The 10,564-nt window shown below is 36.8% G+C and overlaps 1 protein-coding gene across 1 annotated transcript; it reads left to right on the top strand.

Annotated features, from left to right (window-relative positions):
- The first annotated feature begins 2,563 nt into the window (after positions 1-2,563).
- On the top strand, positions 2,564-7,814 carry LOC123457685 (olfactory receptor 4A16-like). Its single transcript, XM_045141888.1, has 2 exons — positions 2,564-3,482; positions 7,777-7,814. The coding sequence occupies exons 1-2, from the start codon at positions 2,564-2,566 to the stop codon at positions 7,812-7,814; spliced, it is 957 nt and encodes a 318-aa protein (XP_044997823.1).
- The last annotated feature ends 2,750 nt before the right edge of the window (positions 7,815-10,564 follow it).

Raw genomic sequence — 10,564 nt, 5'->3', positions numbered from 1 at the left:
AGGCAGTCAATGTTTCAGAAAATAAGGAATGAAAGAATGTATGTTGTACATAAGATACTTTTACATTTATGTCATTCAACAGATGTGACATTATCAGTCTAAAGCATCAACAGTACAGATGTCCTGAATTGGGTGTTCATGGTAATGGGAATGGTAGGGATTGAGGGAGCATTATAGCCGCCTGAAAACAAATTTCGGACTCTCTCTTCATCTGTTCTTCTCCATACTAAATCCATGTGGAAAATACCATCATTCTTTGTCTATAAAATGCATTCCTTCACAGGTAAACATCACCAGCAAAAATGCAAAATTAAATAGATAAATCTTAAGATATAAAATTTATCACATCTCAAGAGGTGTTCATGAAACATAGTGTATGCTGTTCTTTACAACCTTGATTATGACAGAGACTATGATAATAGGTTCTCTTTGCTCACAGAGGAACAGTCACATTAATAACAGCTCTCATTACCTTAAATTTTGTAAGGAGAGCATTGCTTCAGATGCACTGCATGTTGCAACAGCAGTAAGAAAATAACCTGAAAAGACAAAGTCAAATGTATCATTGATGAAATGGTAACTGGAGACATAGGAAGGTTTAATTTATTACCCAAGGTCATTTAGAGAGTAAGTGAATGAACTTCAGATGGAAAAACAATTTATTTTCTCTCTGGAGTCTACATTATTCACCATGGTCCTATGTTCTTACTCTCTAAGTATAGCCTGGCTGCTATCTAGATAGATATGAAGTGAGAAAATAACAGTGATCATTTGGTCAGACACATCTTATTTACCAATGGCTAGCATGCTAGCATTTTTCAAGCAACATTAGTAAGGTATACATTCTTTTGTGTACATGTGTCTGGTGTGAGGGGGAGATGTACATATGCACGAGGGTGGACATGCATGTGGAGGTCAGAGGACAATCAAACTATTGGTCCTCAGCTACACTGTCCACCTTTTCTTTTGACACAAGATCTCTTACTGTCCTGGAATGCACTGATAGTTTAGACTGATTTGCCAATGGGCCCCAGGGATCCACGGGTTTGTTTCCTTAGCACTGTGATTACTAGCACACACAATCTTGCCTGGTTTGTTCCATGGGTTCTGGGGACTGAACTCAGTTCCTCATGCTTGCAAGCTATCGCTCTGGGCACTGGAGATACCTGACTATGCAAATGAAACAAAGTATTAGCACAATAGAAAGAGACAGGGCCACACTAATGCTGTTGTAGGTGCTTTGATTGGAAGAGGATCTGATTTGCAAACTGAGTCACATTTGCAATTACATTAAAAAAGTGAGAATTCTCAGGCTGAGAAAGGTTTTCCTTTGGTGTGCTGCTATGGGATCTGGGCAGTGAAATTTCCCAAGTACTCTCAGTATCCAGGAAGAATTATATAACCCCCAAACCACCTATTTTCTACCAAATTTACATTTTTCTCTTTTTTAGAATATATATATATATATATATATATATATATATATATATATATATATATTCATTTGTGAGGAGAGAGAGAGAATATTATCATGCCAGGGCCAGTTTCCTATGAGAATGAATTCCAGACGCATGTGCTACTTTGTGCCTCTGGCTTTATGTGGGTACTGGAGAATCAAACCCAGGATGTTAGGCTTTGAAAGAAAGCTCTTTAAGCATGGAGCCATCTCTCAAGCCCCTAATTCTACAATTTTCAGTTTTTGTTTTGTTATGGTTCAGTGCCTAGTTTATCCCAATAGTTGTAAGCATTACTAGCTGCTGATGAAGTAGGTGCCATGGGCAATGCAGTTCAGAACAATGAGTGAAAATTGTTATGCATTTGATGCAGTCAAGAAGGTAACGCACAAGACTGTAACCCATGAGGATGCCGATGGTCAGATGGCAAAATTGCTTCAAACAGCAATGTACTGACTACTTCCTTAGTTATTTGATATAGTACAAGTCAGGTTCCTTAAAGTTTAATAAACAATATGCAGAGTCCAAAGGTTCACTGTGGTGAGCAGGAAAGACATCTGAAAGTGCAAAATCATAGCTTTGAACTGGGTATACCTAAAGTAAAGCTTTTCTGGGTGTTACTTGGACCATAGTTTAAAGTTAATCCCATGTAAGATACAATCAGCTCCAAGGATGGATTTTATGTTTACTGATATTGTCTGAGTTTCATACCATTCTAGAAAGTAGATTTCTGAAACGTAGGATAGAATTCTTGCTTTCATTGCTAACATACGTGCTTTCCAACAAGTAAGCTATTTTTTGATGAGTTTAAATGTATAAGTGATGGTGATTCCTTTGTCTATTCTCTGTAGAGATCCACTGAGATCTTCAGAAAGAACCTGCTCCTTGTAAGCTCAAAAAATCATCTGAGTACTACCATGAAGGTCTGTGGAGCTCCTTGCAAGAACTCATAGGGTCTTTGCTTGATGTTTACTTCAGTTCCCAACTCTACACAGAGGAATGAAGTATTTTTCAGAACAAAATTATTCATGGTGATGTTTATAATTGTTTTGTTGTCCTGAGCTTTCCTCTTAGAAATAAGACTTTAAAAAAAAAAAAAAAAAGAATACATGGGACAGAGAAACAATGTCACAGAATTTGTCCTCCTGGGCCTCACTCAGGATCCTGCTGGGCAAAAAGCATTGTTTGTCATGTTCTTACTCATGTACATTGCGACAGTAGTGGGAAATCTGCTCATTGTGGTGACAATAATTTCCAGCACCTCCTTGGGCTCCCCAATGTACTTCTTCCTTGCCTACCTGTCACTCATGGATGCTGTTTATTCCACTGCCATATCACCCAAGTTGCTTATGGACTTACTCTGCAGCACAAAGACCATCTCCTTCACAGCTTGCATGGGCCAGCTCTTTGTAGAGCATTTATTTGGTGGTGCTGAAGTCTTTCTTCTGGTGGCCATGGCCTATGATTGGTACGTGGCCATCTGTAAGCCACTGCACTACTCAACCATCATGAACAGACGGGTTTGCATCCTTCTGATGTTGATGTCCTGGGCTGGAGGATTTTCACACTCTGTGGTTCAAGTTCTCTTTGTGTACAACCTCCCTTTCTGTGGTCCCAATGTCATTGACCACTTTGCCTGTGACATGTATCCATTATTGGGACTTGCATGCATTGACACCTACTTCATTGGCCTCACTGTGGTTGCCAATGGTGGAGCCATCTGTTTGGTGGTCTTTGTCCTTCTCCTAGTCTCCTATGGAATTATTCTAAACTCTCTTAAGAAGCACAGTCAGGAAGGGAGGCGCAAAGCCCTGTCTACCTGTAGCTCCCACATCATGGTGGTGGTTCTATTTTTTATTCCCTGTATTTTCATGTATATAAGACCTGTTTCCAACTTTCCAATTGATAAATCCCTGGCTGTTGTTTATACAATTGTCACTCCCATGTTGAATCCTTTAATATACACCTTGAGAAATTCAGAGATGAAAAATTCTATGAAAAAACTTTGGTGTGAAAAGTTATCTATGGGTAAAAGAAGATGTCCTCAGTGAACATCTTCCTTCTTCTGGAGCAAAAAACAATGCAGTAAAATAAAAAGAAAAATGTTGATGTCATCTGCTCAGTGGCTTCTGCAAGCAAGTTTTCCTTTACACAACAGCATCAAAGCAGAACTAACTATATGTGAATAGGAGGAATGTAAGCGAGACTTTCTTTACAATGAGTAGAAGGTACATGGTTTTTCATTATGCAGAATGAATTTTACCTTGCCTTTTAGTTTGAACAGAATTTAGAGAATTATGGTTGTTTTCAAAGCTACAAACTAAGCAATATTTCACCAAATATAATCATATGTCTTCAAAAGAAAGAAGTATGACCCCTAAGCATAGAAATTTCTGTGAGCAAAAGAGAGGATCTTCAGTGGTATTGTAACTCTGTGTGTATGGAAGATTTTTTTTTTAATTTTTTTTATTTTTTATTTATTTGAGAGTGACAGACACAGAGAGAAAGACAGATAGAGGGAGAGAGAGAGAATGGGCGCACCAGGGCTTCCAGCCTCTGCAAACGAACTCCAGACACGTGCGCCCCCTTGTGCATCTGGCTAACGTGGGACCTGGGGAACCGAGCCTCGAACCGGGGTCCTTAGGCTTCACAGGCAAGCGCTTAACCGCTAAGCCATCTCTCCAGCCCCGGAAGATTTTTTTATATCTGCACATTGTTAAGATTGCTGCTGTTCCTTAAGTCAATGTTTTTGCATTTTAAGTTCAGGATTTTTAAAAAGTAGATGATGTTGTGTTTAATAGAAGACATGATCAATGAACAGTTTCGTTATATCATATTTTGTTGACAACATTGCAAGATTCTAGGTTTGTTATTAATTTTAAAATTTATTTATTTATTTATTTATTTGGAGAAAGAGAGAGAGAAGAGAGACAGACAGAGAATGGGCATGCCAGGGCCTCTAGCCACTGCAAACGAACTCCAGATGCATGTGCCTCTTGTGCATCTGGCTTATGTGGGTCCTGGGGAATCAAACCACTAAGCTATCTCTCCAGCCCTAGATACTAGTTATTCATGAGAGAATATATATTTTAGAAAACTACATTGAGCCATGTTGTAACACCTGTATGTGCTGTTCTCCATGTTAACCCAGGCAACATTGCCACTTTTCAAGTGTGTATTCACATTTTTCTTGTACGACGTTGAAGGAATCAATAAGACAGATGTGTTGCTTTATTCACATAAACTGTATATCTTCCAAAATTATATGTAATATTGCATATAGATTTGAAAACAATTTTGTTAAAATATTTTTTTCAAATTTTCATAAAAAAGTAGTATGAACCTTTTCTCAAACTTCAGCATCTTGATAAGCACAGACTGGAAATAACATATAAGCATTTTCATTAAAATATGGGAATATCAACTATAGCTTTTAGTTACATTTGAGGGAATACAACAATATAGAATATATATAGGTAATAAAAATTACTGAGGTAAAAATATTAACATGCCCATCATTTTGCATTGATACACACATTGCTTTATTTTGTTGCATGAGTACCTAAAATCTATTATTTAGCATAAATTCAAGATATAGTGCTAGCTTGTTACCTATAATCTTATGTCTATTATAGAGAGGATCCAAGTAGCCAATGAGGATGTTTAGGTTGAACATAAGTTTATTTTTTATACTACTTATTTATTTGAGAGAGAGAGAGAGAATAGGCATGCAAGGCCTCTAGTGACTGCAAATAAACTCCACACCCATCTGCCACATTTTGCATCTGGCTTTATGTGGGAACTGGAGAATTGAACCTGGATTCTTAGGTTTTTCAGGCAAGCGCCTTAAGCACTGAGCAATCTCTCCAGCCCATACGTTTATTTTTTGAATGAAAAATGTATTTTTAGAATTTTATTCTTTAAAAATGCTTTAATTTAATGTATATTCAAGAATATATGGCTGTTGTTTGTAAATTATGTAGATTCTCATCCAGATTACTATTAAAATCATTGAAAGTACTTTGATATACATAATTGATGTCTTTTAAAAATATTTTATTTGTATTTATTTGAGAGAGGGGAAGAGGCAGAGAGAGAGAGAGAGAGAGAAAGGGGGGAGAGTGCCAGGGCTTCTGGTCACTGAAAACAAATTCCAGATGCAAGTGCCACCTTGTGCATTTGGCTTACATTGGTATTGGGGAATTGAACTGAGGTCCTTTGGCTTTGCAGGCAAGTGCTTTAACTACTAAGCCATCTCTTCAGCTCCTTAACTGATGACTTTATGTCCTTGTTCCCAGTGGTACTCTCTTTGCTATCTTTTTTAAAGTCATAGTTAAAAATAAAATTTCAGACACACATGTTCTAACAACTTGCATATTCTTAAATTATATAACTTAAAATTTTCTCCTGTTTCTCTCTGTCTCTCTCCCTCTTCTTTCTATCTATTTTACATTACATATCCTTTTCTTTCTTCTTTTCCTTGGCCCTGGCCTGTAACTTCCAGTACCAGCATGTGGCTATCATTTACAATGAGCTCATGATCAGAGAGACCTACAAGATTTCCCAAAAGAAGACAGATTTCTGTCAGAGTACTTAATGACCCACTAAAAGTTAGTGGTAAGACCTTACTGCTAAATACACCATATGTTGTTGGTACAGAACATGGAGTAACCTGGCTGGAATCTGGAAGAGAGTCAGTCCCCAGACAGTTAGCTCGTAGATCATCTAGTGCTAGAAGGTGTTACATGAATGATTGGGGGAAAATGACCAACATCTGTCCAAGCAACTTGTGGTCTATGCTACTCAGCAGCAAACAACCTGACATGATGCTCACACAAGTGCAATAGTGGCACACAGCTATGGTGAGTGTGGTGGTTTGAATAGAATAGATGGCCTCCAATATATTCAGTTGTTTGTTTGTAGTTTGCATCTGCTGGCTACCTGGCTGGAGGCAATGTCACTGCGTGGATCTTAAGTTGTGGTGATGGGTTTCCGATTTCAACCTAAAGATATACAAAGTGTGCCTAGCTGGAGTTCCTGAAGTGTGCTGTGGCTTTTGACCTTTAGGCTTGTGCTTCTCTCTCTCTGCTTGGGCCTGTAAAGTCAGGCCAGCTTCTTCTGCCATTATGGGACTTCCCCTGGATCTGTAAGCTTCAATAAATCCCTTTCCTCCATAACTGTGTCTGTGAACCTGAAGCTGTCTGCTACAGTGAGAAACCAACTGCTCTTGATTTGGCTAACTGATCTACTCAGAGGAACAGAATCCACAGCTGGATCTGGCACACAAGTCAGAACCATATACAAAACTGAGCCCACTCTCCATTATCAAACTCCTACCAATTGTGGGCTACAAGAGAGCCTATACCTATTAAATTATCTCTAAAATGTCAGTGGTTATCCCTTTATCTGGAGCTAACTTCACTCTCTATTGGAGAATTTGTTTCTCTTTTTCAGATCAATATAGATCCTAAGGAGAGAACCACCCCATCACACCTCAACAGAGCCCCAGCTGAAACTAAGAGAAATTGGGGAAATTAGCAAGAGTGCTGCTTTCTTGGTGAACCTGGTATCAGCACAAGGGTTAAGGATATAGACACAAAGAACAATCAACTCCTACCAAATCAGATATCCAGAGACACAGAGGCTCCCAAGACTTCATCACTGAAGCAGACTTAAAAAGAACCCAACATGGCTCAGGGAAATTTATGGAAGAGTGGGCGGAAAGAATGTTAGAGCCACATGTTGGGTCATTATGCACAGAGACATTGCCTCTTCCCCATAACTAATGCCTAACCCCACAATGCATGACCCATATTCTCCAATGAAGAGGGTCCCTGCAGAGTGGGGAGGACAGGGAGGAAACTAACAATGGTATCAACATGGCTTTATACACACTGTGTACATAACTAGTAAAAAATAAATTCAGATGCACAAAATGCAAAAAAATAAAATAAATTTACCTATAATCCTTAAAAATATGAGTGCATAGTTTGTGGATATTTTAATCCACAATATTGCTTTTGTAAGGTTTGTGTTATTGGATATCACTTTAGTTTCCTTGTTGTGCATCACCCCATACATAAACATAGCAAAGATGGTGTGACCATTCAGTTACTGGCCACCTGAGTGTCCCTGTTTATATTTCACACAGTCTTGCAATGGAAATCCTGAAAAGATTATTTTGTGTTAATTAGGTTATTTTTACATTTAATTTTAAATTGTTCTATATCCTCAGCATTTAATTGTGTCAAATTTTAATGCTTTCTGAATGTAATGAGTAAAGAATCTTATTCATTGTGGGCTTCATACTACTTATTTCTAGTGAAGTTGAGAATAGTCTCATGTTTATTGGCAGTCTAGTTTTTGGTAGTCTCAAGTATGCTTTACATCTTATGCATTGTTCTACAGGTTGTTTTCCATTATTATTAAATTGATGGAGCTCTTTAGAGATAATGTGCATCCTTTATTTTTATATGTATTAAAAAGTCCCTATATGTTGTCTCTCTCTTACACTATCTTCATTTTACATGATGGATATTAACTTATTTATTTCCTCCTTACCCCATTCCAGATGTTGGTATCCCTCATTCTGTTCTTTCATTTTTATGGGTTCAAGATGTTGTTAGATTCCATATGGGAGATCGTATGGGCTCTGTCTTTCTTTTCCTAACATATAGCTAAACATGCCACTTAGCTATCCATGTTGTTGCAAATGAAGGGAATTCATCTTTCCAAAATGTGAGTAGTATTACAGTGTGTATCACACTCTCTTTTCTCATTCACTGACATACAAATGATTATGCTGAATCCATGCCTTGGCTATTGTCAATACTGTTGTGAAGAGCATGAATGTGGCCAAAGCCCTTTGCCATAATATTCTAATGTACTCTTCTTCCCAGAAGTGCATATGGAAGATCGATTTTTAAAAACTTTTGGGGGCATTCCATACTATTTTTCACAATTTTAGATTCTTACTAATAATATTCAAGGGTTCCTTTCCCCAATGTATGTTACACCCATTTTTGGTCTTTAATAATGACTATTCTAACAATTGTGAGGGATGTCTCTTTTCAGTTTTCGCTTACCTTTCTTTTATGATCAATGGTTTTGAGTCATTTTGTATCATTTTTCATATATGGGATGAATATATTTAAGCCTCTTTTTGAGAGAACACATAGCTATTCAGATCCTTTGTCCACTTTTAATTAGGATATATGTTTTCTTACTAATTTAAGTGTATTTGTTGTTCTACAGTGTTTTTCCAATACATTAAAAGTATGCAAACTTCTTTAATTTGATATACTGTATACCTAATATGTAATGTCCAAATATTTATATACCTTCTTTTAAATTATTTTTGCTTGATTGGTTGTTTTTTGCAAATCAGATTTTTGACTTATAATATAAAGACTATATAATTTTTCCACATTGCAATAATTTCAGGTTTGATATTTCTCTAGGTATTTGATTGATGGTATATGAAATGTACAATTAATTTTGAAAAGCATTGACATCTTGATCACATTTAATTATGAGAAGCTATTTTATTCTCATTTTATTTTTATCATATAAATATTTCCCACTTTTTATACATTCATATTTTTAATTTATGTTATAAAATATGTTTGCATGTTATAGCTTCAAGTAACCAACACTGATATTCAGGAAAATCTAACCTTGAATTCAGTCACTTTAATGACCACTTTATTCAGTATGATAGATTTCCACTTAACTGGATTTCTTAAAGCAATGATGATACCATCTGAAATAAGTGTCATGATAGGAACAGGAAGCACCTTTCAAAGGGCCCATCATAAACATTTGCTTTATAAAACCATGCACCTTATTCAGAACCCTTCAATCCATAATCTGTGAAACTTGTAGATGATAAATGGTATGAAACTCTTACAAAACTCTTACCATTAGTAAACGAGTGAGTAATTCACTAATAGAGTAGCTTAGTTGATGGACATATATTGTTTGGATTGAAAGGTGCTCTTAGATATGATACTAACTTTCCTTCTTATTAATTCATTCATGATAATTTATTAAAGCATGAATTATATATAAATGCCATTATTGATTAATTCTATGGTATAATAAAAGCTCTGTTTTGTTATTTATTTTTGAGAAGAGGCAGAGGGAGAAGAGAGAACGAGAAAGAGGGAGAGAGAGAGAGAGAAAAAAAAATTAGGCACAACAGGGCCTCATGCCACTGGTAATGAACTTCAGATGCGCAGCGAACTGTAGATGCATTCACCACTCCACGCATCTGCCTTCAAGTGGGTGCTAGGAGTCCAATCTGAGGAGGCTATCAGGCCTTGCAAATATGTGACCTCAACCACTAGCCATCTTTCCAGCACCCATGAGCTCTGCTTTATGTTACTTATACACAGCTCTGAATTAATGCATCCAGGTATCATTTTCTTTGCCACGCCTTTCCTTATTTTCAATCATATTATTCTTTTCATTTTTTTCTGCTTATGCAGTGTAATATGAAATGCTATGTATACTATAAATTTTGTTTGATTTTATTTATATAACATCATTTTTTGGTTGTGTAACTTGCAGGGTTCATGGCTAGTTAAGACTCTAGATGACGTTCACCTCCAGAAGCCTGCATAGCACTTTCCAGCACTATGACAGCTACTCAGCAACACATAAATCTTTTGTTATTCCCCCTTTAAATTCTAAAATAAAAGTACAGTAATTATGAGAGGTATTAAAATAGAACCCCTAAAATTTTAAACTGTACATTGCCTTCCCCCACCTCTCAATGGAGTCCTTAATTTTACTTACAGATACATATTTATTTTTATACAAATATTCTCCAAATATTTATTCTGGACAAAGACAAGCATATTTATAGATAACCATGAGTAATTATGTTTCTGTGTATACATGGTTGCATTTACTCTTGAGCCTCCCATAGATCCTCTTAAAGCAGCTCACACAGATCTACTTTATCATCAGGTTTCTCTTTGCTGTACAAACATTTCTTTTTTTTTTTTTTGGTTTTTCGAGGTAGGGTCTCACTCTAGCCCAGGCTGACCTGGAATTCAATATGGAGTCTCAGGCTGACCTCGAACTCATGGCGATCCTCCTACCTC

Source organism: Jaculus jaculus, chromosome 1 (genome assembly GCF_020740685.1).
Source record: "Jaculus jaculus isolate mJacJac1 chromosome 1, mJacJac1.mat.Y.cur, whole genome shotgun sequence".
Classification (NCBI taxonomy): Eukaryota; Metazoa; Chordata; class Mammalia; order Rodentia; family Dipodidae; genus Jaculus; species Jaculus jaculus.
Note: the sequence above shows the minus strand (reverse complement) of the source record. Positions and strands in the feature narration are given on the sequence as shown.

Coding starts and splice junctions, on each gene's coding strand:
- LOC123457685 (XM_045141888.1), top strand. CDS start 2,564: ATGGGACAGAGAAACAATGTCACAGAATTTGTCCTCCTGGGCCTCACT. Junction 3,483..7,776: donor GTGTGAAAAGTTATCTATGG/GTAAAAGAAGAT, acceptor ACTTATTTCTAG/TGAAGTTGAGAATAGTCTCA.